General features: G+C 41.8%; 1 protein-coding gene across 4 annotated transcripts; it reads right to left on the minus strand.

Annotated features, from left to right (window-relative positions):
• Nucleotides 1–4,033: 4,033 nt before the first annotated feature.
• LOC146353824 (sterile alpha motif domain-containing protein 9-like) lies at nucleotides 4,034–26,416 on the minus strand. 4 transcript variants are annotated; one of them, XM_084837388.1, is made up of 4 exons: nucleotides 26,305–26,416; nucleotides 20,953–21,049; nucleotides 17,848–17,892; nucleotides 4,034–11,293 (listed from the first exon to the last, which is right to left on the minus strand). In XM_084837388.1, exons 3-4 carry the CDS (start codon nucleotides 17,849–17,851, stop codon nucleotides 6,531–6,533), a joined length of 4,767 nt encoding a protein of 1,588 aa, XP_084693514.1. In that variant the 5' UTR covers nucleotides 17,852–17,892; nucleotides 20,953–21,049; nucleotides 26,305–26,416; the 3' UTR covers nucleotides 4,034–6,530. The 4 variants fall into 4 exon arrangements, with proteins under 4 accessions (XP_084693514.1, XP_084693515.1, XP_084693516.1 ...); XM_084837389.1 differs by lacking the exon at nucleotides 26,305–26,416 and adding an exon at nucleotides 25,953–26,089; XM_084837390.1 differs by lacking the exon at nucleotides 20,953–21,049 and having other exon boundaries at nucleotides 25,953–26,416.
• Between the last annotated feature and the right edge of the window lie 902 nt (nucleotides 26,417–27,318).

Raw genomic sequence — 27,318 nt, forward strand, 5'->3', positions numbered from 1 at the left:
AATGAAGGGTTTTTTTCTTCTTTTTTTTAACCCCCGCCCATGGGGTGGGGGAATGGAATAGACTTTGGGCACAAAAACGGCGGGGGGGGGGAGCTTAAATTCCCCCCTGCAATGTCACAGTCCCAATCCAAATTTGGCTGCACACACTTATGCTGAAGTAAATTTTTAGTTTGGCCCTAAGAGAGGAGGACAAGGAGGAGAGCGGGGGCGCGCGCAGCAGCAGCCAGCACAACAATCCAGGAGTGATGGCAGCTTGTGAGGTAATGTTTTCTAACCCTGTTTTTCTGTGGCTAACCAAATGTTCGTGTTTTTAAAAAGAATCTGTCTTGTGGCCACAATAATTGATTTAGGGCACAATCCTATACATGCTTAGATCCTGGCTGGGGAATCCTGGGTTTTCTCTGTCTCAACATGCATAGGATGGCACCCTTAAAAAACAAACAAACCCAAAGCATATGTCTCCCACAAGTTGCCACGTTAAAAAGGAAGTTTTTCTCAGGCATGGCAAAAACTACATGTGTGCACTGCTTTCTTCCTCATTCAACATTTCCCACTCTTTGGTTGTTCTGGCATGGTTCTGCCTCTGCCTTGGCAGAAAATATGTGTGTGTCCTGCTTGGTTGCTTCCAAAATCATTTCCCACTGACTTCTCCAAATCATTACCTATCTATTCCTTGGTTGCATAACGTGTAGCATGATTTGTGAGTGTTTTTTTTTTAATGTACTGGTTTTAACACTGTTTTGTGCCTTGAGTATGTATGTGGGGAATAGATTTGGTAAACCAGTCCATCCTCCAGGAAATAAAGCCAGACTGCTCACTTGAGGGAATGATATGAAAGGCAAAACTGAAGTACTTTGGCCACATCATGAGAAGACAGGATACCCTGGAGAAGATGCTGATGCTAGGGAGAGTGGAAGGCAGAAGGAAGAGGGGCCGACCAAGGGCAAGATGGATGGATGATATTCTGGAGGTGACGGACTCGACCCTGGGGGAGCTGGGGGTGGCGACGGCCGACAACAAGCTCTGGCATGGGCTGGTCCATGAAGTCACGAAGAGTCGGAAGCGACTGACCGAATAAATAACAATTAAAATGGATTTGAGTGTATGTGTGGAAAAGATTGGTTTTGTTTCTTGGTTGCACAGTGTTAAATCCTTTTTTTTAAAAGAATATATCCCTGGCCAAATTGATTTTTAAAGGTATTTTTAAATCACAGTGGCTATGTTAATTCATTTTTTAAAGCATTTGATTGTGTGTACTTTAAAATAAAATGAGGGCGCAATCCTATTGGGATAGGTGGCCACCTCTGAACTTGGAGGCGACTGCCTTTCCAATACAGGGCAGGAGAAACGTGGAGGGGATCGTCCCTTCCGCGCTTCAGCCACCCCGCATTTGCGGCTAGACAGCCGATTTCAGCTGTCTAGCTGCAGGAAGTCAGAGCGGGGTGGGCGGATGCTGGACGACGCATAGGAAGCATCGGAACAGCACTTCCTCCCTCCCCACCCTGGCACGCCCCATTTTCGCCACTCCGTGCTCCTCTTCCGAGCGCGGGGCCATTCCACACTGCCTACGAGGCAGTGCGGAAGGGGGTGGAGGTCACTTCTCAGGGAACCGACCTATCCTATGGCTGTCTAGCTGCTGACTAGCGGCCATAGGATTGCGCCCTTCATGTGTGTCTGTGTGTTGGGCAGCCATGCTGGGAATTGTAGGACTTTTTTCTATCTAAACATGCATAGATGCATGAGCTGGATTGTTGTATTGTGCTGCTTTTGAGTAGGCATGCAGGTTTAGGGGATGCTTTGTGGTGGATATGGAAAGCAGTGGATTTTTGGACATTCTGAGAACTTTCTGTATTCCAAGGGTTGCTTTTCTGTGTGATTCTTATATTATTATTACACTATATTATTATTATTATTATTATTATTATTATTATATATCATGATGTGTGGTTTTGTGGATTCCCCCCTCCCACTCATGTTCTTAAAGTCACTTGATTATCTGTGCAATGGGAGTTGCTTTTGGAGCAGGAGAAAGTGGGTCTAAAGAAGTGCTTTTGTGTGGGCTCTGTTGTGTGATTCCCCCCACCCCCAGTCCCCATGTACCTGGCCCTCATGAGTTCAAAGACACTTTATTCAGTTTCCTTCTGTGTGTAACGTCGATTGTCGGTAGAAAAAAAATGTGACTCCAAAATGTTCTTGGGTGGATTATAATTTACCATTATTGTTTTTGTTATAAATGCAAAAGGATGGATTTTGCATGTTCTGAGAACTTGCTGCTGTATCTGACTATGGTTACATCAGCTCTGCAAAGCAGTGCATGGTTGTTAAACCTATATTGTTGGGAAGGAGACTAATGGATGACATCGCTGCAGTGTAGTCCAGAGTTATTATCTAGCCTGCTACTAGATTTGGGGGTGGGGGTGGTTGTTTTTGTTTAGGGAAATGCAGTCAGCTGGGCTATGAAGTATTTCATGAAAAGAAGGCTACTTTCCGCCATTAAATATTTTTTGCATTTCATTTCTTTCTGATCTCACAGTTTACTATCTCCCACCCCAACCATAGGTACTGAATATAAATCTGAAAATCCCCATAATACTCCATGCATCTGATGAAGTCTGATGCATGAGTTATAGTCCACGAAAGCTTATGCCAGAATACATTTGTTAGTCTTAAGGTGCTGCAAGAGTTTTTCTTGTTTTTGCTGTTAATAAAGTTTCTTTGATGTTTGGGCAGAAGATGGACACATATGGATGAGGAATATGTGGAGCAAGAGGATGTTTTTCAAATTTTGAATGCTTAATATGAGTTATAAGAGTGGGTGTCAGTCATCAGGCTCCCTCCCCAGGGTTTCCATAACATGAATTGCTAAGTGGGGTACTTTATGTGTCTTGTTTCTACTGTACATGCACGTAAATGAGTGCACACAATAATGCAATGCATAGATGGCCATTTTACATGCTACAGAAGTTTATTATGAATGTATTGTAAGACAATTTTTTAAATAGAATTATTTACTTTATTTTATTTGTGTTTAACGTTTCCTCCAAGAGGTAAAGATATCTCAATATTTACCCTCACAATAATCCCGTGAGGTAGGTTATGCTGAGAGGTAGTGACTGGTCCAAGTCATCCAGTGAGAAATGGGGTGCATTTGCTGGTCCTCTTTGAGCAGCAAACTGTCCTGGGCCAGCACTGAGTTGTATATGTGTGTGTTCTGTTTGGATATTGTGTTTGAGTCAGTCTATGCCTCTTTCTTGAGTGTGTGAGAGAAAGAGAGGGCTTCAGTGTGTGTTAGGCTTTCTGTGTCTGTGTGCTGTATGCTGAAAAACGGAAAGCTTGTGTTGAATTCTCTACCATGAAAGAGATATTAGTCTTCCACTTCCAGGTAAGTATAGAAGATGATTTCCACTAAAATATATAGTGAAAAATGTTTTTGCATCATTATTGTAAGTTGTTGACGTGTGTGTGTATGCACAAATGTGTGTGAATTCAGTATTAGGGACAAAGTAGGGGGTCACTACAGACAGCTTGCCCTGGTGCCCATTATGGCCTTGATGTGACCCTGGCTGTGTGGCTCTGAAAAGATCATTATAGGACATAATCATTAGCAGTGGCAGCATCATGATTTTGTGTGATTTTTCCTCCCCCCCCGCTTATGATCTTAAAGTCATTTGATTCTCTGTAGGAGTTGTTGTTGAAACGGAAGAATGTGGATCCAAAGAAGTGTGTTTGTGTGGTAGTGCGATTTTCCCAGCCCCTCCTTTGCATGTTCATGTTCCTTTGTTGTTGTTCAGTCGTTAAGTCGTGTCCGACTCTTCGTGACCCTGTGGACCACAGCACACCAGGCCCTCCTGTCCTCTGCTTAGTTTTCCCTTTATGTCTTATGGGTTGTTGGCTATTGGGGATTCAAAGACTGCTCGATCTCTTGCGACCCCCTTGGCTCCGCCTTTGCTCACCTGCCCCCTGCTCCACCAGTCAAATTGGTCACTAGCCTCCAGGATGATTAAATCAAAATAATGCTTTTGTTTTACAAAATCAATCTCTTTTCTTTAAAATACTTTTTATTTTATTTTTTTATCTTTATAAATGAAATAAACAATACCAACAACCTAATTAGTAGCTACAGTTTCCCAACAATACAATATTCTTAAGAGGACACAGCACTAACAAAAAGGAGCAAAAAAATATTTTAAAGGATTAAATTTAAACTCCAATACACATGGGCTTCACTTAAAAATTATACCCATAACATTGGCAAAATTACAATTCAATACAGCATGATTAATCTTATGTCATCAGTCTTATAACAAGGAAGCAGGCCTACAATTCATTTCCAGTGACCATATAGCCAGTCTCATAATAATGATAGTAATAATAATAAAAAAGGAAGGAGATTAAAAACGATAAATGATGATAACAAATCACTAATAAATTTTATAATGTTATATGATAATAAAGGTTAAAAACAACCTTACAACAATCAGTAATATATTTTATACTAGATATATAAATGAGTGTGCACATTTCTGTACACTCTCAAATAGTATGTTTAGGTACAGTATGTCAAATCCATTTTAAAGAAAAAGGATTTTAAAAAAAGGAGAAAGAAAAATGAGAGAAAGCAGACGGACGGACAGACGGACAGACAGACAGACAGATATAAGCAATTAACTCTGGCCTAACCTGAGTCATTCAGACTAAACATAACCAGTTAACAAAACATGTTTGTGGATTCCAGTTCATGGGGCTGGAACAAAAATCTCACGCGTTTTTGCATTTAGCCACGCCTCTGACATTTCATGATTTGGGAACTTCTTCATCTGACCTTCAGAAACAATGCACAATGTGGCAGGATATTTTAAGTGATGTTGTTAAGTTCATTTGTTTTGCCACATTTTTCTCCTTAATGCATTGTCTTCTTTTCTCAGCAACGTCTTTGGTGTAATCCGGAAATAACATAACTTTATCTTGTTTCCAAAAAAGATTTCCACCCCCTCTTGCCAAACACAGGATATAATTTTTTGTGGAGATTCTTGCAAATCGGACTATAATCATATAGCCAGTCCCTTTGGCATTTGGCGCACGGAATGCCTGCTCAATATCAAGTAAATAATCAGATGGCACAGGGAGTATCTCATGCATAAGCTTATCTACAAAAGTAGACAAATTTACATCGCTAGGCACATCCCTAATATCAATTAGACGTACATTAGCTCTGCGAGTAAAAGCCTCCAATTGAGAAATTCTGACAAGCGAGTTGTAAAAAACTTGTGATGTGGTTTTGTTGGCTGCCATCCTATCTTCCAGCTTGTTAACCTTCACCTCCATTTTTTGCTAAGAAATGTTAATTAAATCCACAGCCCCTTGCAGGGTGGTGATGGAATTTTGAATTACATCCAACCTTTTGGCCTGTTCAGCTAATTGAGAAGACAAAGTTTTTATCAGAGTAAATAACTCCCCTATATTTTCAGTTCTCAGCACCTTTGCCAAAGGAGGTACGGGAGGAATGGGTGGAGTTGCATTTCCTTTTTTTCTCCTTGCTGTAGCCATGTTTCTCTTCAAACAGATCTTGCAGGTCCTCAAATATTGTTAATATTTCTTAAACCATTCCTCAGATATTGTTGGTATTTCTTAATCCATACATTAGAATGGAGCACGTCAGCCCTAATTTTTCCTATTTAAATAGGAGTTTCAAAACAACTTTTGGCAATGATTAAGCTCTGGGAGGGTAGTCTCGGAATCCAGCCCCCCTGCTGCTTCGCCGAGAGGACTAATTTACCAAGACTTCATCCAGATGCTGCCTTGACTCCCCTTTTCATTCCAGGGGAAAGATGAAAAGGTTTTTCAACCTTTTAAAAAGCTGTTTGAGATAGCATCCCGCGGAGACTCCGTGGAATGCTGCAAGGGTGACATTGGCTCCGACCGCAAAATCAATCTCTTTTCTTTAGTTGTGCATGTACGTGTGTTCCCGTTTTGGTTCAATACCATAGATAATTACCTTAAGTGAAACTGAGTGATTTTCCCCAGTGAAGAGTTTAGGGTTGCCAACTTTTTTTTTCTTGCTGCTTTCAATTAACAACCTATGGTTGTCCTGTTCGTAGCTTGTTAGCATGACTTCTGAACCTGGACACTCTAGTTGTTTAGGGAAGAAGCCAGTGCAGAATGCATTTCTCCTTTGCTCATCTTCTCCATTCCCAAGATCATCTAAAGGCACTCGTCCACTCAACAGTATTATTTATTTTGTTATTATTAATTACATTTCTATACCAGCCATCTGGGTGGTTCATAAAAACAGTATGAATGTCACGCTATTCCCATAGGATGCAGCAAAATTTGTATTTGTGCCCATTTTCCTGCTTCCATATGCTCAGAAAGAGAGTATATTTTGAGTATATATGGTCCTTCCTGTCTGTCAGAAGCTAGGCAAATTCTAGACTGGTTGTTAGATAGTTTGTACTTTCTGTCCTAAATTGTTGCTAAAGATTGTTGCCCTGCAAAGATAAATGTAAACATAAGCACAATGACAGGGCAGCTTACTGTGGGCAGTTTGGTTTCTTAAACCTTGCAGGACATTGGGGCATTACCCGAATGTCATAGGCAACAAGTCCATTAAATGAGAAGCCTAAATAAAATTTTACATTTTCATTTCCAGGTGGCACTGAATCAAAATGCAAAGGTAAAATTGGAATCTGCCCAGAGTGACCCACTGCGAAAACTCTGCCGTCTTCCGTCCATCCATTAACTCTTTCTAGGACATTATGTACTTCACCTATTTTCCACACTTCCCCATTTTGCCACTTTTTTCGCCGCTCATCCAGGGAGCCCTTCATTAATTTATCAATCTTCGTCTTGGGCACAATCTTCCCCAGGCCGTAGCCTTTCCCCAAGAAAAATATTGTGTAGATTCTTTTCTTCCTTGGAGCAACATCTTTTATTTTGATATCATAGAAGCGCTTCAAGGTATCAAGGGCTAATTTTAAGATATCATCTTTATCGGAGTTAGAGTCTTTGTCCAAAGCAGCATCAGGCCAGTAAAGTAAAGTAAGCAAAAAATAAGCACTTGCAGGAAATGCTGTTTTTCTCCTTTTAAAGAATCTCTTGCTGAGTTCTCGGAGTGTTCGAAGGTCAAGGAGGTTGGAAGAGCCGGGGGACAGACATGCTAGTGTAAAGTGACACAATATATAATTTGTAAGGTCTGTGTCTTCTAGACTGTCTTTCTGTGGATCTTCTGAATAGAAGCTTATTATTTTTTCAAGATTTTGAACTGGTTTCTTATCATTCTTATCTGACAGGAATGACAGGATAGTGGTAACATTCCCACCACCATGTTTATAAATATTCATTTGTCTGATCAGCTGGGTTTTAGATCCTGCGCTTTTATTCCCAATAAGTGTCTCTGAACTAAAGAATGTTGCGTACACTTTACATTGTCTTTTGAGCCATCCTCTGGGATTATACACTTGTTCTTCTCTCTCATCATCATCATCTGTTTGATTTTTATTCGTTTGGAAATAACTTAGATCTTCTGAAATCCAGTCCAGAGCATTGTAAATATTCTGATGCAAGGCCTTTAAGCGACTGTGAAGTTTTCCCCATGGCTTTTTAATGTCTTCTGGAATATAATCTGTAAGTAAATACTGGACAAGTTCAGGATGCTCTCCTTTTGTATTTTTAGGAAACACATCAAGTGTAGATAGTAGTTTCAGTAAACGACATCCCACTTCTACTTCTCCAAAATAACCGGAGTTATTCATGCTGTCTTTCTCAGACTTTGCAGCTTGTTGTGCACCTCTGAAGCACTTCATAGCTTTAAGAGCTATTTCTATAATTTGAATGATGTCTTCAGGAGTGTCTTCATCTGATTTTTTGTCAACTGTAAAGCTAAACCATTTCCTATACACCTGTCCTTCTGTGTCCAAGATAAAAGAATCATTTGGCAAGTGAGATTTAGCTATTTCTGCCCAGTATTTTGCATCTTCAAATTTTTCATAATTATAATGTAGTCTGGCAAGTTGTTGGGCAAAGAAAGCATCTCTTCCCAGGCATTCATAAGCATATTTTAAAACGTCTATGGCTTTTTCTGGGTTTTCAGTGTTACAGATGTGCTCAATGAATGGCGAGAAAAGGCTGTCTGTGTTATCTCCTCTACTCCTTTTATCACGTTTTATAAACAGATCTCTGATGAACTTTATAAACTCTTCCCGCCCAAACCTATGCTGAAGAAATGCCTTTTCCTGGAGAAGTTTCATGGCAATTTCACTCTGAGGCTGACAGCCTGAGAGCTGGTTCAGTATTTCCTTTGCAACCAGGTGGTGTATTATTTGAATGGATGAAATATAAGTGGTGGTTTCTCGCAACTCAATGAAAATAAGCCGTGCCTGTTCACTTAAGTTACTTATGAAATCATAATGTCTCATTCTCACATCTTCATATGCCCTAAGTCCCAAGAAAGCTTCACAGTGGGATAAAGAAATGTATGAATTATGTACATAGAAATTGAGCAAGGCAACATACCTCATCAAACTAGTTTCGCGGGAAGAGAAGTCTATATCTTTCAGCAAATGCTCTACGAATTCTCTCACGTATGTTGTTTCAAATTCATTACTCATGAGGACAAATGTAAGAATATATTCCAACTTAAAATCCTTCTGATTTTCAAATTTTTCTAGCTTTGTTTTGAACAGGTTTTTCTCTTGGTCAGTTAGTTTGTGAGTGACAGAAACTGTATCCTGAGGGGAAGCTTTGCAAAGCGTGATGGGGATGTTGGATCGTTTACAGCAAAGGAGGATGAAAGAAGGCCTAGAAGGATGGCGTTTATTAGGTCCCATGGCATCAGTTAAAGAATAATTTAATTCATCAAGGTATTCCTCATCATAATCTTCCACCAAAAGGAGGACAGGGAGAGAATTTTTGAGATCTTTTTCGTCATAATGTCGGAATTCAACTGCATGCTTATAGACGGTAGCAACTGGATATGTTGTTTTGATGACAGCACATCGTAAATCCTTCCGTTGTTTCCACAGCACTTGCCTTGCAATGGTACTTCCTCCGCTCCCAGGGTGATGGAAAACTTTCAGTTTAGCTACAGGATACCTGAACCGATTCCCATATACACAATCGTTCAACATTCCAGAAACTTCTTTACAAGCTTCCCTTTCAATAAGCTCCCCACACTTCCTTTTATCGGCAAGCCAGAAATTTTGCCAGCTGACTTTTTTACCTCGATAAAAAGTTTCATCTATCTCCTGTATTTCTCTTAAACTCAGAAAATCTAATTTGATATCATCACATTGATCAGCACACAATATTTCAAGAGAAAACATTTTCTCTTCTTCCAATGTGGGAAGTGAACACAGCGCCTTTGTGGAAACTGGTAAATGTCTGCAATTTGTTGTAGAGGGCAGCATGTTTTGGATTGTGGCATCCACATGACTTAGCTTCATACCTACGATACTCCTCTCTTCTATAGTCTCAATGCTGCAGGATGCCTGAGCCAGATTAGCCCACTTCTCATAGTTTTCTCTGGACTCAGCAAGGCATATTATGAACTCCATGCCATTCATTTCACTGTAGAATTCATGGAAAGTGTCTACAATTGGTTTCTCCACAGGTGACAGTAGTAGGAAAAGCACCAGAAAAGATCCCTTTGGAAGGAGCTCATCGCAGATAAAAGATACTGCTTTCTTCAGATACTTCCTTTTGATTCTAATCCAAGTATTTTCATCACAAGTTTTTTCATTCCCAAGGAAGTCACTGCGTCCGTTGCAAAATATCCAGCTTTTCTTAACAAATAGGTACAGATGTTTTTGAAATTCAGTTGTGCTCATCTTGTCGTCATTGGAATAGTTTTGTAGGAAATGAGAGCTGGTTGCATGGTGTTTATTGTACTTGGAGTACAAACCTGACACATTGGAATCCTCATCAAAGTCAAATACACAGAAAATTTTCATGTGCATCAAAAAGTTAATAGACTTGAGGTCTTCCTCTCCACATTTATTTATAACAAGAATATACCACAGAGAGTCATCCATGTACTTTTTGCCTTCTGTCAATAGGACAGATAATTTTCGTCCTAAATTTTGAGGCTCATCTATTTGATTTTCATGATTAGATGATTCAGCCTTTTCTCTTCTAGCATCTCTCTCTTGTAAACCCTGAATGAATGCCACTAGATCTTCATTTGTTACTGGTTCAGATTTTGAACCAACTCTTTGAAAGGCAACTTTATCCTTGTCTATGTTTACTTTATTATTTTTTTCATTAAAATGTGGTAGACGAACTTGAAAAAACTTCCCTTTTATAATGTTGGATGATGGTTCAATGTCAACTTCCACTACAAAATACTGCTCATGGGAGTCTGTTTGAATAACTTCAGTGAAAACAGGAGGGTGAATGCAAAGTCTTGCAGCTTCTTGAACATTTGAATCAAAACATTTTCCTATGTAATCTAAAGCATCCACATACATGTCTCTGTCTCTTATCGGTATCCCAACTATTTGTCCATGTTTCCAGCCCTTTTTTTCAACACTGTCCATGATTCCAAAGTGAATAGTGCCATTTGTTCGGACATTCAGGCAAGCAGAAGCAAACTTCATCACCTCATGGGCAAGCTTTGCTTGTAGTCTTGATCTGTCCAGCAATGCAGCTGTAGCAAAAGATTTATATTCATGGCAAGGGCTAATTAGATTGACCACTCCAGTTTCTGGGGAGAGGACTGTATTTCTAACATACTTAAAATTAATGCTATCACTGTTGAATGGCCTGAACGGGCTCAGGCGTACTGGGTCATCCAGAACAAAAGTATTAGTTGTACTTTCCGTTTTGCTAAAAGCGGAAATATGTGCTCTGTCTGTTTTATTTGAGCACTGTAGTTTTGAAGCTCCATGTGGCAACAAAACTGGTTTAATATCAGATCGTTTGTGTTTGGTTTCCTCTAGGACACTTTTTTTCTCTTGGGTTGATGAGTCCAACTTTCTGGGTTTGGGTTTTTTTATTTCTGAATTGGTTTTGTTGTTGTCTGATATATCCAGAGCCTCACTGTTGTCATTAACTGCTTTGGTGAGATGTATCTCAGTATTCTGCTGCAAAAGTTGATTTCTTTTTTGCATTAGTATATGGATCTGGCCTTGTTTCATGCCCATTCTCTTGAGGAATGGCTCGTCTAATACTTTGAGTGTTGGACCAGTTACTTCCTCTTCACAGAGCTTTTCTACATATTCTTTCTTAATTCCAATGGACTCTAGCCAGCACTTAACATGACTCTCATTCCATTCATCCAGAGGTAGCTCTTTGTAATCTGAAAATAAAATTGATATGTTTCAATATGGCATGAAATGTCATGCAGTCCTTCCCAAAATCTTGTGTGTATTTGGTAAGTTACAATTAGTCAGAACTCATGAAATGGGAATTGTCTCTTGTTGGGGTAGCTGCATGTCACACAAAGATTCCTCACCTGTTTCTTCTTTGAGTATTAGTTTAAATTGTTTAAAAATAGCTGAATGCTTTAAACATAGGAAGATAGTGACTCTTCTCTACTCTGCCTGTGACTCATATCTCCCTAGGGAAGAAACTGCTGTAAGTCTAAAAGAATGGAGAGCAGTTCCCATTCAGTGGCCATCCCTCTAAAGTAATAGGCAGCCTTCCAGTAGCTAAACTGTTCATCCCTTTTCATCTGTTAAATAAAGAGCTACTTCTTACAACAGATAGAAAAGTACAAAATACATGTGTATAAATTGCAACTTTTCTCTTTTCTGGTTGCTGTTTGTGCGTATTTAAAAGAAAAAGCTACACTTTATAAGTACGTATAACCTTCATAACCGATGTGAGATGTATGTGTTTTGTAGTTGGATATCCAAGTACAAAAATCTTTGTTATGAAAGGGGCAGTTCACCTGATTTCCCCAAGTGGTAGGAAGTTCCAAGAATAGCCCCTTTATAGGGTGGCTTTCATAATGAGAGTGAGCGAGAGCGCATGTGCAATATACGTAGGTTGATGGTATCCTTGTAATATTGGCTTAATTCCACAGGATACTGGGAAGAAGTAGACTTCTAAAGCAGGTAGCTAATCATGCATCAGATTCTGAAAGAGCAACTGTACGGATCCAGTCCAGCTAAACTTCTCTGGGATTAGAAGGATTATTGCCTTGACTCTGCTTTAAAGCTATTATAGTCTGTCTAAGGGTGCAATCCTCTGCATGGCTGGCTGGGGAGTGCTGGGAGTTGTAGTACTTTTTCCTGTCTAAACATGCACAGGATTGTGCCCTAAATACCTGATCTTACCACAGCCATCATATGAGTAATTCCAGTAGTCCCATTGGTTTCTTGCATTCTATTATCTCTGCCATACAACCCTAAATGTCCAAGAGAGGCATGAATATATGAATATAAATACTGAAGATGGCAAAAACAAACCCTGACATTAATGCTTGATCTTAGGCAATGTTGCATAGATCATAGGATTGGGCTCTCACCTTCCAGCACTGACCACTTCCACTAGCGTTGGGAGCTGGAGCTACTCCGCATGGCAAAAGCAGCTATCATTAACTTTGTGCCGTCTAGGGATTGTTGCAAAAGGATTTCTTCTTGTTTTTGGAGGGGTGGAGTTGTCCAATTGTGTAGTCAGCATCCCTCCCCCCAAGAGGGGGGGTACTGAGGGCATTGCCCTAGGGACCACATGTGGAGGGGGCCATCACATTCTGGCATCCATTGCTTCTGACTGACTCGGACCCTCTTGGGTTCCTCTTGGCCTGCAGCAGACAAGCCGCTGAGAAGGCCTGAGGTAAATAACTGAGGTGCAATCCGAGGGGGTTGAACTTCTTGCATAGGCCTGATAGCGTGGCAGTCATTTTTGCATTGGTCATGCCCTATTTGTGGACACATTTCCCATACTGTCATTGGCAATTAGTATAGTGTCCCCAGGAGTAGCTCTGGGGAGTGGGGGGGACAAGCCCTAGACCAGTAGCTCACCTCTCCCACATCCTCATTGCTAGACCCCTGAACTAAATTCAAATGATTAGTTTAAATTTAAACAAGTTGATTAATTATATTTCACGAGATATAGATAGATGGGCATCTTATTGATTGAGTTTATGAGGTAAGGTGAATACACTAATTCACTAATTCATACCTTGAATTATTTATGTTATAGGAGGGACCCCTATACTTATTAGGAATGGGCGGATTCCCTACCTGCCGGTTCATGGGGAATCTGCCCATGGGGGGAGGTGATCCGTTCCTCTCCCCAGAATCCTCCAGAGGCGGCTCCTCTCTGTGGTGATTCCGTAGAGCCGCACGCTGGCTCCGTATTGCTGGCGATACGGCTGCCATTGCTGTGCCGTTTTGCTGAGGGATGAATAGTACAGCCACTAATGGCATAGTGGACCCCACTTGCGGCTGTAAAGCCCTTAGTTCAACCTAAATGCAGCCGTAAATGGCTGCAATTAGGTTAAAACTAAGGGCTTTACGGCCGCAAGCAGTGTCCACTAAGCCATTTGCGTCTGTATCCCTTCCTCACAGCAGTATGGTAATGGCAGCTGCCATTACCGTATTGCCACCAGGCCAGTGATACGGAGCCGGCGTGTGGTCCTCAGAATCGCTGCGAGAGGAGCTGACTCTGTAGGATTCCGGAGGGAGGCGGAGGTGAGTGGTGCCGTTCAGATGTGGACTCCGGAGGCCGGATTCCTTTGAATCCGGCCTCATTGGGGTCTGCGGCAGATTTCTCCACCATCCCTAATACTTATACCTGGCAAATATTTCCAAAAACTCAATGCTTTGTTTCATAAATTCTTTTGGGGTTTCTCTCGACCAAGAATATCTTTAAAAAGGATGCAACTTCCAGTTAATGAAGGCGGGTTCAGTTTTCTGGATCTAGCTATGTACCATCGGGCCTATTTGCTGACCTCTACTAAATTTTGGTCTTTCCCACTCAAGTTAGATTTTCCTCCGTGGTCAGTATTGGAATCTTCTTGTCTGGAGCCTCTCTTTAAATGGATGGCATTAGGTTCTTGGCATATTAAGGAAGATAGAGCTCCTCCCACAATTTCGGCAATTAGGGAAGTCTGGCCTATAATGTCACATCAATTACACTTTGAGCCATTTTCCCATGCCAAATTGACTTTATGGGGAAATCCAGATTTAAGAATTGGCAAGAAAATGTTTTTATGGCGGACCTGGACAGATAAGATGATCTTTACTTTAGATCAATTAGTGGGGGTTGATGAGGAGTTTTTGGTATTTTCAATTTAGCAACATCAGTTTGATTTGCCGGCTTCAGTGGAATGGCAGTATTTGCAATTGAAACATTTGTTCGTATCTAGATTTGGTCCTGCTGCTTTTACTGCCTCGGAGTCTCCTTCGCTATTGGAAATACTTATTGAAGCTGATCAGATGTATCGACCTACAATTCATGTTTATAAACATTTATTATCAATGAATAAATATGACAGAAGTGGTTTACTGCAGGAATGGAACAGGAAATTGGAACGTCCTATTTTGCTTAATCAATGGACTGCTGTTTTGGGGCCTGTGTCGGACATTTCAATGGATCTTCGGTTACACCTTATTCAGCAAAAGCTTTTGTTTCGGGTCTATTGGACGCCACAACGTCTTTTAGTAAAGGCTTGTCAAATTCAGCTAATTGTTGGAGGTGTAATGCAGCCAATGCTTCTTTTATTCATATGTTTTGGAAATGCCCAATGGCTTCCTCCTTTTGGGAGGAAGTCATTGTACGGATAAATTTTGTATTGGAAAGCTCTTTAATATTTACTGATGTAAATGTTCTCCTAAATTACTTACCTGCTTCTTGGATCGTAACACATGGTCAGTGTAAATGGGGTTTTCGCACCCTTTTGGTTGCTAAAAGACATACTACGATATTGGAAAGATAAAAGCTCACCACCTATAACGCAGTGGACTGAAGATTTAACAACACTAGCAACTTTTGAAAGAGTGGTATATAGGCGGAACTTGCAAGTAGGGATGTACGAAAGTCACTTACCTTTTCACAGGGGTGCTTCGCGGTGGGGGGGAGGCGCTTCGCTTCTCCCCCCGAAGTTCAGGCGAGGTGGGGGAGGCGTCCTGCCTCGCCCGGCCGAAATTCAGGCCGGGGGGGGAGGCTTCCCGCCCCGCCCGGCCAAAATTCAGGCCGGGGAGAAGCTCCCCGTCTCCCCAGCCGCGAAACAAAGTGTAAAAAAACAAACAAACAAAAACCCCGTGATAGGCTACGTAACGATTAACGTAGCCTATCACGGCTAGATTTCCAAAGTCAGCTGTGATAGGCTACGTAAATCGTTACGTAGCCTATCACACGGGTGACTTTGGGGGGAAAAAAAGCGCATATGCAAATGGCGCTCTATGGGCGCCGCCATTTGCGTTCCTTATTTGGTCCCGGTAGTCTACGTAAAGATTTACGTAGACTACGCTGTAGTCTACGTAAATCTTTACGTAGACTACCGGGACCAAATAAGGAACGCAAATGGCGGCGCCCATAGAGCGCCGCCGTTTGCGTACGCGCTTTTTTTTTTCCCCAAAGTCACCCGTGAAAGGCTACGTAACGATTTACATAGCCTATCACGGCTGACTTTGGAAATCTAGCCGTGATAGGCTACGTTAATCGTTACGTAGCCTATCACGGGTTTTTTTTTTACACTTTGTAATGGCGGCGGCCGGTCGGGGGACCGGCTGCCGCCCCTGCCCCCGCCGAAAGGCCGACGAACCGCCGCCGGGACCCGCCGCCGGGAGGGACATTCGCCAAAGGTAAGTCCCATCCCGGGGGCGTGGCGGGGGGTGGCGGAGAATTTCACCGCCGATTTTGGGGGGCCGAATGCGTTGGCGCTCGGCCCCCTGAAGATTCGGGGAGAAATTCTCCGCCATCCCTACTTGCAAGTAGACTTATATGCGGATATTTGGTCTGCTTTTACTGAAGTTTATGTGTAACCTTTCTTTTTTCTTCCCTTTTTCCCCCGAATAGTGTAATGTTAGAAACTGAGGATTTTGAATATGTTGTTGGTATTTTTAGTTTCACTTTTTTCTTCTTTTCTTTTTAGGTTTTATAATGTTTTCAGTTTGTTTTGTAAAAAATTAACAATAAAACTTACCAAAAAATTAATAAATTGCAGGACCCCTGTAGTTACTTCAGGGAAAGGAACTTTTCACTTTCTGGCTTAAGGGTGTTTTTCTTTATCATCATAGCCTGTCTCTCTAAAGAGCATTGCAGCTAATGCCCTGTGTCGGTGACAGACTGATGAGAAGGAAAAATCTGGAGCTGGTGATATGCTCCCTTTGAAGACACAGACTCAAGGCTCTTTAATGGGGTTCACTGAAATAAGCCACTCAGGTGGCGGATAAGAATGAAATGGGCTCCGCTCGCAGTGGTGCAGCCAGGGCTAGACCTCAGGGATTGAAGTCTGGGGCCCTTTAGCCAGTCCCCCTCCCCCGACCACCCAGAGAGTGGCATGTGATGGAGGTAGCAGCGAAGAGGCCTGTGGTTAGCTCTTTTCTTACTTTCTTACGTTTAAAAATGTGTTACAGTGAGGGGTGGCCGGCCGGGCATATACATGGTTACAGATGTAAATGTTGTTATTTTTACTTTAAATATGTATATATGTAAACATCAAAGTAGTTATAAAGCATGGAATGGCAGTTGTGGGGGACAGGGACGGGGAATAAGATAAATGTTAGTTGTGTGCTTCACAACTGAAAGAATCCAACATTGTCATTTAATGTAAGACCATTACGTCTAGAGTTTAAACAAGGGTAGGCACATTTTGGGCTATGGGCACATTTGGCAGTTTGATAAACTGTCCTGGGCACCACCACAAAATGGCTACCATGGCAAAGGACAAGTAAATTGCCAAAGAGACTGAGTAAAACGCAGATGTGAGATCTGAGCCCCAACACACTAAACAGTTCCTTTGAACCCACAGTTCTCAGCACCAACAGAAATCTATTTCACAGCAATCTCAGTTGCTGGTAAGAAAAATGTTTTCATTAAAAAAAAAAGCGTGGGAGGGATAAGGCACTTTGGTGGGTGCCAAGAAAGGTGTGTGGGGGCATATTGGTGCCCAGAAGTCCCATGTTGCCTACCCCTGGTCTAAAACTATTTAGCTTACCACTGGGCTCAAGCCCCCATCTTTTTAAGATCTAGCAGTGCCCTATTCTCTTTCATAATAACGGTCTTATAAGAAAATTTACTATAATGGCAATGGGGAGAGCTTTACTTGAAATTCCAGCTGAGGGAACTGATAAACACGTTTTACAGTCCTAATATTTGAAACACACTGTTTTATAATGTTGGAGTAATGTTGGGAAACCAAGAAATCACTGGATTTTTTAAAAGAGAGAACTACCTTGCCTCAGCAAAAACAGAAATTACTTTAAATCCATATCTAGCAGCTATATCCTTATTTTTATTCAAGAGTAGGTGCAGGGGCTCTGATCCATATTGGACCCATAGCAAGTGGTGATGGAAGGGTGAAAGCCCCCCTAACCCCCTTGTTAGGGTCCTGATCTGGATGGGTTTGCTGCACCTACCTTATAGTAAACAGTTTTTAAAAGAAATAACTGCTAGATATGGATTTAAAGTAATGTCTGTTTTGGCCCCCCGGCAGCTAATGCTAGGTGTTCTGAAAGGACAGCAAATGGTTAAACACACCTTAGAAACACAGTTATCTAATTTATAATTACTGCATTTTACTTTGAGGTGAGAGGAGAGCTGCTTGTAGATTATCTACTTCATATGTCAAAAATCCCCTCAAAAACTCAACCATGAAGCTCACTGAGTGACCTTGGGCCAGTCACTATTCTGGCCCACTATCCTACAGGGTGGGATAAAAATGTACTGAATACTACTTACCCATGTTGTCTTTTGCCAGGTTTCTTCTTGTACTAATAAGGAGAGCTAAAAAGGAAAATAAACACATGAGAGAGATGTGTGAAGTTTCTTCTGTTTGTTTTTAGGGTAGGTTGGATACATTTTTACAATGTTTTTGTTTGAAATATATTGTGCAAATAAATAATATTGAAAAAATAAGGATTTTGTAATTTTGCCAGCACACGGACTAAGTATTCAGAGTATTAGTATAAGTGTTCAGAGTATTATAGTATACTGTTGATTTTTAAAATATATATAAATAGTAAATTCAACTCGAATTATGTACACATAAGCACACATCTCTGGCTGCCCCTCCCCCAAAGTTTCATTCCAATGTAGGAAGGGGCAAGAGAGCTCCCAGAGGCCAACATTCAAAATGTGCCACGCCGGTTCTGTGCCAAAATGCTTGCTTCCGATGGGACGTAACCAAAGACAACAACAATTATCAATGAAGGTCCTATCTTAAACTAAACTCAACAAGAGAAAGCAAACTAACCACTGCGACTATTTGATCCATAATGAGCTGATTACACAGCTGTACAGGGTTTCGGCTATGGCTGGTATTTAATAGCCATAACCTCAGAGCAATGGACTACATACTGTACCCAAGCCTGCTGTGTTTAGACTTTTTAAAGAACAGGATCTTATCTACAGTTTTGTTTACCCTATGGGTTGGCACACGGATGCTTCAACTAGAAACCTGCTCTGGTGAAAATATTTTGGTTTGGATTGCTTACAGTTTGCTTATTTGTGGTCAAGTTACTTAACACTGTATGGTTTTGCATATTTTTGTACACCTTAGGAATAGGAGGGAATGGTGGATCCCCTTTCCCATCGGTGTATTGAGATATTGACCACAGCAGGTAAAATAGATCAGCTATACTGGTAAAGAAAACTTTTATCAGTCTATATTTATGGGCCTAGTTTAATAAATAATGGCTACCCTAGGTATCTGTAACTTTCTATATATATTTTTGTCTTGTGGGTCCTATTTGGAGAATTCAATCTCATAAAATTTATTGCTGTTCTTTAGTCTATAGTCACAGTCAATTTTTCCCCCAGTGATGAAGACCTTAATGGTCGGAACGTGTCTGGGCCAGGTTATTTAGCATAGCCTACTGCATTGGAATTGTATTAGGAAAAGCCTTTTGTGAAACCAGTAAATGTCACTGTGTGTGTATGCAACATGTTGGACTGTCAAGTTTTTGTTTTTGCATAATTTTATAGTTGTCTTATCAAACATTTTTACAAACATTTTTATACTTTGTATTTCAGTCTAGTTATTTCATTAAAGTTTCTTTTATTGTAGCTGTAGTTCTATCCTCTGTTACTTATAGGTTTTCTTAAACCTAGTTTGTTTTTTCCCATAGGAGGTAACATTTCTGCCCTCAGTTTTGACTGTCAGAAGAAAGATGTCCCATTTTCAAATTATGCTAGTAAACAGAGGGTTGGAACACAAAAGTAGCTTAAATGTTTTGAGCTTTTCTTTGTGTCCTGCTTTTGTGGCAGAGATGCATACATGTCCCATTACTCTGGTACTCCCGGTGTCTTGTATATGTATGTCAAATCTAAACCTTCTAGATTTGGTGTGGGAGTAGCTTTTAACTATTGTGAAGTACAGCTGCCCTTTATTCTGAGAGATAGGCATATGTTCCTTTGTCAGATTTTTCTAGTAAGAGTGCCTCGAGCTATTTGAGTGCCAAATTTTCCCTATAAGTGATGTGGAACTATAACACCTTTTTGTGGTATATTTCTTGGCCTCCATTTTGAGGGAGAATATTCTGCTTCCAATCTGGACAAAACTTATACCAAGTGAGACTGTATTCTAGAGTCCCTTAAATCCATGGAGGGGACTCCGAATTGCGATTTCAGTTCTGGTGGAGTCTGGCAAGATCAGAGGTAGCACAACATCAGTTTAAAAAGTGATGGGTTGTTGGGGATGCCTCTTCTGCTTTAGCACACAACCCACGATTGGCTCCTTCATAGGTTGTGCAGTGTGATTCCAAACCCAGACTGCTGGGTTGTTTAGGGGATAAACAACCCAGTGGTTAACCCATGGTTTGTTGTTGGGTTAATGACTGGGTTCTTTAGCTTCTAAACAACCCAGTGGTCCAGGTTCGGACGTCACGCAGCACAACCTATGAAGGAGCCAATCGTGGGTTGTACCGTAAAGCAGAAGAGAAAGGCATGCTACAAGAAGCATCTCTAACAACCTGCGAACCAGGTCTGTGTTTATTTTACCAAATCTTCAGTCCTTACTGAGAGATTGATCAAGTCTCCATAGCAGGTTAATAGTCTGGCCAGGAACAGGATGCACAGGAATATGGCTATCCTTTATGCCCTTAACCAGACTTTAAAAAATATTTTTTGGTCCCCAAAATGACTAATAAGTTTTCCTGTGATAACATGACACATATGATGATTAGATCAAGGCACAGTGTGTCTGTGGATGCCAGATGACAGCCCCAAAGTTCTTCAGAGTTCTTTGCCTATCTAGCAATTCCTCTAAATCCAAATATGTGAATCAGACTTAGCTTGCAGTGTGCTTATCTGTCCCTTGCAGCTGGGAAGCTTGGGTATCACCTAATTTCCTTATGAAATTTAACCTCACCGTCTGTTTTATAGAACACTCATAAGTCTACTCTGTTGCAAAGCAAACAGATATTATTATAAAGCAGCTTCATTGTTATATGTTAGCATTCTGAGGAAAATGCCCTTAACAGAGCAGTCTGTGGAATCTCTCCCACCCTTCCTTCCTCATGGCCTGTTTAGTATGAAGCATCAAGTTATTTGCACAGCAAACAGGTCAGGGAAGCGCTTATCCAGAGTCTTCCAATCAGCGCAGTCTATAGAGAGCCCCATGTTTCAGGGGACACCCCTAAACACTATAAAGGGACCAAAGTCATGGCAGTAAAGCAAACAAGAGAGGAGGGCATCAAATCTAGGTGCATGTTGTTAGGTGGCACAATAGGGTTTGTCTGGATTGGATAAGTCAACCAGTGGACTAACAGTGAAGATACTTAAGAGTTTGGGGTGGCATGGGGAGACACTTCTTCCTGTGTTGGAGGACCTGACTGCATTCTTTACCTTGCGATTCCAGGGACTTTGCTCATGATCTGGGAGCAGTAGGAGCCAAAACTAGTGCCATGACTATCCTCTGTATCCCTTTTCTGTCCATGGCAGCCTAGAAATGAGAGTAATGCTTTTAGGAGCTGGCATAAATTCAGTTTGAATGGATCTGTTCACCCAACTGAGTAAAATCAACTTCTGTGCACCAAAAAAGTGCAGACCAGTGGACTCCCCTTCCATTAATATCTGTAAACAAGACTCTTCCATCACATCTCTGTGTAGTTTTAATGATGTAACAAGGGAGTCCATGGCAGCTGAAGTCACACCTGAATTATGGGTAGTTAAGTCCAGTGGAGTAAAAAGACCCCACTTCAGCACTGTATGATCTTTTGTTTCAGGAGATGATGCAAGACAAAGTTAACAAGAATAGGTGCAAGGAAATGAGAGCTATGGGCAGACACCTAAAAGAGAAGATGCCACAATATCAGCAAGTACAGCATTAAAACAGAACACCTATATGATTTTCAGCAGGGAGCATACTTTGTGCAGATTCAACACATATTAAAAGGAGTGGGTGTATATGGGAGAGGATTTGGAGAAGAAGGGTATGTGGTGAACCTGCCTACTCTCAAAAGTTCAGTTCTATTGTTTGTTGGAGGGCTGGGTTGGGGAACCTGTGGCCTTCCAGAAGTTACTGGACTGCAACTCCCAACGGCCCTAGCCAGCATAGCCAATGGTGAGAGATTATGAGTCAACCTAATTATCAACAAAAGGTAAAATATCAACCTATTCCTGGTAGCCAAACTCCATAAGGCTGAGGACTGGCTCCATCAGTACCAAACTGAGTACAAAAAAAAAATCAAGAAACTGAGCATGTAACAAATGACAGCTATAAAATTGTTATTGGTATCTCTATTTTACATTGTTAGTTTGCTTCCTTGTTAGCTTCTTTCCCTAGAAAGGATATAATTCATTCACTTAGTGTTTACAGAGAATCTCGGAGACGTTGCCAAATGGTTTCCTTCCAGTGTTCTTCTGTGTTGCATCTATGTTGTATTTGTGGCTATTGCATTTTTTAATGCAGTTGCAGTGTCATCCTGTCCAGTATGGACTGGTAAAGTGCTTTTGAGGCTTCTACCTGCCATTTGCCATTTAATTATTCATTTTCTCCTTGCCCCTTTTAAAATGGCTTCTGCTTTTTGGCTATTGGCTTCAGCATGTTTACAATCTGTTAGTTAATCCTTTCCTGCTCCTTAGTGAGATGGAACTTGAATTACTTATTTCTGCTTAGCAAACTGATGCCAGACCAATTGCTCATTCATTTAAAAATAAGAATATCACAATTGTGCAATTAGATGATGGGACTAGGACCTCGGTAAAATCATCACGCAGCCATGAACCACTTTTGAGCTTTGGCCAGTCAGCATCTCTCGGCCTAGCCTACCTCACAGGATTATTGTGAGGAAAAAGTGGGATAAAATGTAATAATTAAAAATTATATATTTTTTCATTAAGAACACATTACAATAATTATTATTATATTAATTTAAAATAAGTAAAAGTTTAAAAAATGAAGGTACATTTAAAATAAATAAAAAGCACTAAATCCATGGGGAAAATGGGAGATTTTTTTAAAAATTGCAAATATAAAATTGGAGATTCTTTATTAGAGTAAGGAAGAAAGAGGCATCATCTTCACCTTCACCAAAATTGCTCATCACATTATGTCTATGTCTGTGGCCCTAAAACTTTCCCCATTCACAGTGCATGCATGACTGGGGCCTGTTGCTGCCCAAGGGTGATATACCGGAGTGGGCAGATGAAGAAAGCACTACGCGGCAGAAACCGTGTTTTCACTTTGTGCAAGTGATGTCTAGAAGGGAATTAAACACACAGGCACCTCTCTTTACAAGTGCCCTGTGCAGAATGAAAGGATCACCCTCGCCCTTCCCATGCATGTTGGGAGTGCTGCAGTCCTTTTCTTTGTCCAGGGCTCCCATATGGGGGAAGTGAGAGAGAGGTAGCAGAATAGCTTCCTCCCCTCTGGAGCCTGCTAAAAGTGAAAGGTCACAAATGCACACAGCCTTCCTCTTCTGCTGGTTATTATTTATTTATTATTTATTACATTTCTATACCGCCCCATAGCCGAAGCTCTCTGGGTGGTTTACAAAAGTTAAAACATTAAAATACAATATACAAAGTTTTAAAACCATTTACATAAAAAGCATACGGACAGCATATACAAACAACATATAACTAAAAACAACTTTGAACTAAAAACATTTTGTTAAAAAATCCAACAATAAAACAACACAGCTTAAAACAACGCTGCTTATAAACAGGGTGCAAAAGTCAGCAAAAGGAACAAGAGTTCTAAAAAGGGAAGCCCTGCCAGAATAACAGCGTCTTTAATGCCTGCTTAAAAACCTTCAACAAGGTCAGCAGGTGCATTTCGACCAGCAGGTCATTCCACCACTGAGGGGCAGCAAAGGACAAGGCCCTCTTGCGTGTGGCTGCCAGTCTTACATCTAGGGATGTCAGAGAATTCCACCACGGATCTTGGTGAGGCTGAATGCCAGTGCATTCGCCCCCCCCCCCGAACTCCGTGGCGGAACGGCCTGCCACCCCCCCGCCCCCCGTGGATCCCCCGGGGACGAGACTTACCTGGGGCAGATGTTCCAGGCGGCGGCGGCTCCGGTGGCGGCTGGTCTTCCGAACGGCTGCCGCCGTCGCCGCCATTTGCAGTCTGTTCCCCCCCCATTCATGATAGGCTACGTAAAGACTTACATAGCCTATCACGTCTGGGTTGAAAAAAAAACAAAAAAACACATGCATACGCAAATGGCAGCTATGGCCGCCGCCATTTGTGTTCCTTATTTTTGGCCGTCTTAGTCTACGTAAATATTTACGTAGACTAAGACGGCGAAAATAAAGGGGAACTCAAATAGCATCCGCTACGCTGTTTGCGTTCCCCCTTATTTTCGCCATCTTAGTCTACGTAAATATTTACATAGACTAAGACGGCCAAAAATAAGGAATGCAAATGGCGGCGGCCATAGTCGCCGCCATTTGTGTATGCATTTTTTGTGTTTTTTTAATCCAGACATGATATGCTATGGAAGTCTTTACGTAGCCTATCACGGCTGAATACAGGGACGCAAATGGCGGCGGCTACGGCCGCCACCATTTGCATCCCTGCTATCCAGCGGCTGGATGTCCAGCTGCTGGCGGAGCCGGCTGGCAGCTCCGCGGAATCCCCGTGGAGTGGAGCCGGCCGGCCAGGATTCCGGGGGGAGGGACAGAGCGCCTCCCCCCCCCGGCGGAGCCAGGTAAGCGGGGTTTCGTACACCCCTACTTACATCAGGCAGCTGCAGCAGAGAAGCCCTCAGACTTAGGTGGCCGACTGAGACGCAACTGAGAAGGTGCTCCCTAAGTTACCTTGGACCCAAACCATGTCTGGCCTTAAAGCTAAGAACCAGCACTTCATATTTTGCTCGGAAACAAATTGGAAGCCAGTGGTTGCGTTGCCACTTGGTTGCAGTGGCTGGGGAGGGGGCAATTACTGTTGCTTTTGTAGAGCACTTTCTTCACCTTATCCATCCCCAGATGGAGAAGGAGGATGGATATTGGGCAAATTCTTAACAGATTTTGTTGTGTGGAAAGAAAAGGAATGAAAGAAGTGCTTGGCAAACACAGGACGGTTGCAAGTGGCAGATGTTGTGGTCTGGACCCCCTATAAAATGAAAAATGAGGCAGGGCAATTGCGTGATAAAAACCTAATCTGGAAGCACCCGTAGACTTTTTCCTTCCTGCTGCCCTGTGGTAGAAGAAGTGCACGGGACTAACATACAAGCACCAAGCAGAATTCATGTTTTAAGGGAATAAAAAGAAGGGTGACTATTGTAATTCTGCCATATGCAGCTTGGGAGCGGTACAGGTCTCTTGATCTTTGCAATTTTGTAATGCAAGGTAAATAAAGCATAGCAGTGCTTGAAAGATTTGGGATAGTGAGAGGCAGAGATGTGTGTTACAGTTGTGGAAAATGCAGCTAAAAGATTTTACAAGGGGAAATGAATGATGGAAAAACAGGAAACCATGGTTTCCTCACCACCTTTAATAAAACCCAAGCTATTTCACTGTCCATGGTGTGTAGTGCCAAAAGGGGGCAGCAAAGTACTGCGTTTGCAGTCTGTAGGTTAAGTTTCGTTTCCTTTAACACATTTCTCAACATGAGACCAGAATGACTCATGTAAAGAGAAAATGCCTTTTTTATTTTTACATTTTATTTTCAAGATTGCATCACCATTTCAATGAGATAAAGTGCATAATAAGATAAGGTGCATAGTAATACATAATAATAACAGCAACAGCAACATAACCCACATTTAATGTCATACCTAATTCATCAATAGAGAAAATGGCTTTTGTCCAAGCCTGCTTATAAAATTGCCATAAGGACAACTATGTATAGCAATCTGAATTCTATTTGCCCACTGCTTAAATCAGATTTTGGGCTGCTGCTCTTTTCCTTTTAACAGAGACTTGGATTCGTGTGCAGAGGGCACTGTGCTTGTGTATCACAAGCTGCCCATCCTATATATCTTTACTCAGAAGAGAGTCCCATTGTGATTCATGGGTGTCTGGTATTACAAACAAACAAACAAACAACACCTTCCCTACAAAAATGTACAAGGTCCATGCAAATTGAAATGCAACAGCAGGTGTATCTTCTACTCAGTTGTCCCATAGTAAATACAACAGCTCAGTCAGCAACTAATGAAAAAAAACGGGATCGATGATCCCTCACAAACTGCTGCAGCCTTCAGTACTTCTGCATCTAATGCTACACCCATGTATAGCTGCATTCCTGATCCTGACTAGAGTTTTTAAAAACAGACTGGTGGGGGTCAGGAAGAGAGTGACGGCAGGAAATGGCCTCTCTCAAAACTGAAGCCTGGAACAATTATTTCATGTTGCTTCCTGGTTAGCCCAGTGCTGGCTTCAAAGAAGCATCTTACTTTGAGTAGCATGTTGAATCAGCAAAAGGCTCCAAGCTGGCTCCCAAAATAGCAAACTCGTGAGATGCTGATTTGTAGAAATGGTAGGAACGGTGTCCCTTTTACATTGTCCTGTTTACTCAAAAGAAGCTGTGGACAATGAGATAATTGCCTGCCCACAAGTTCTGGAGCACACTGGAAAAGATAACAGCGGCAAAGCCTCCCTTTCCACTTCTAGTTCCAAGAGAGGAAGGACCTGACTTATCTTCATACTTGCTGCAGAAAACTTGGAATGAGTCCAAGTTGCCACCTAGCAGCCTCAACTGTGTATTAAACAAGGAAAAGAAAGTAAATGTGCGATTGTTACTCTTACTGTAGCTGATTTGGGGTGGGGGCTGCTGCGCTGTGTAGACTGTGGGATGCGTGAAAGCTGAAAGCTGCAGTCGTCTCTGCCCGCCTCGCTCGCTGCTTTCCAGCAAGGGAGAGAGGAAAGGAATGCATGTAAAGAGGAAGAGACTAGGGAGGAGGTGGCATGGGGAGGAAGGATGCTTGGATTGGCTGGGCCCTATGTAGCATTTTGTTTCATTTTGACAGAAAAGGAGGGGTTCAAGGCAAATCTTTCAACTGCCAGTGAGTGTGAAACCATACAGCCTCAGAAAAAGGGACAGTTTCCCCAGATGTACTATAAATCACGTCCAGCCAACATCACAGACCTAAGAAAATGATCTCATAGGTGGATTTTAATGTGCTAGTTCTCCTTAACTTTATGAGGCAATTATTCTTGTTCCCTTATTTATAATAGTTAACTTTTTGTGACATTATGATTCCTTTTTTGCTTCTTTGGGTGTGAATAGGTCTGAGAATGACCATCCAGGAATCTCCAGGAGATTTTCTTCTAGCAGAGTTGTGTTGCTAAGCTAACAGCCTTTGCCAGCAAGTTTGTACTTAGGACATATGAGACTGTATGCAATGTTAATCTAACTCAGGGGTCCCCAACCTTTTTGAGTGGATGGACACATTTTGTCAAGAGTGCTTCTGAGCGCAGGGAGTGGGAGAGTAGTTCAGATTCTGAAGAAGAACCGCCAGACATGGGGGAGGTATGTTCCCAGGCTAGTCCAGACATGGCTAGGCGGGCTCCTTAGGCTTCAAAGGTCCAGCCGGAGGAGGAGGGTCCCCCTTCACCCCCGCTCCCCCCGTGAGAGGCAGTGAACAGGGAGAGGCAATGTTGGGTGAGTCTGAATTAATAAATGCAAGGCTCAAGACGCAGAGCCAAGAGGGAGAAGGCTGGGGCAGAACTTAGAAGGTCTACCTGATTGGCCCTGCGTTAACAGTGGTGCTTAGAAACCTCACGAGAGAGAGCGAGAGAGAGAGAGAGAGAGCTCCCCCC

This window comes from Heloderma suspectum, chromosome 2 (assembly GCF_057233095.1).
Source record: "Heloderma suspectum isolate Gila_16-S chromosome 2, 16-S_ref, whole genome shotgun sequence".
In the NCBI taxonomy this organism is placed as follows: domain Eukaryota; kingdom Metazoa; phylum Chordata; class Lepidosauria; order Squamata; family Helodermatidae; genus Heloderma; species Heloderma suspectum.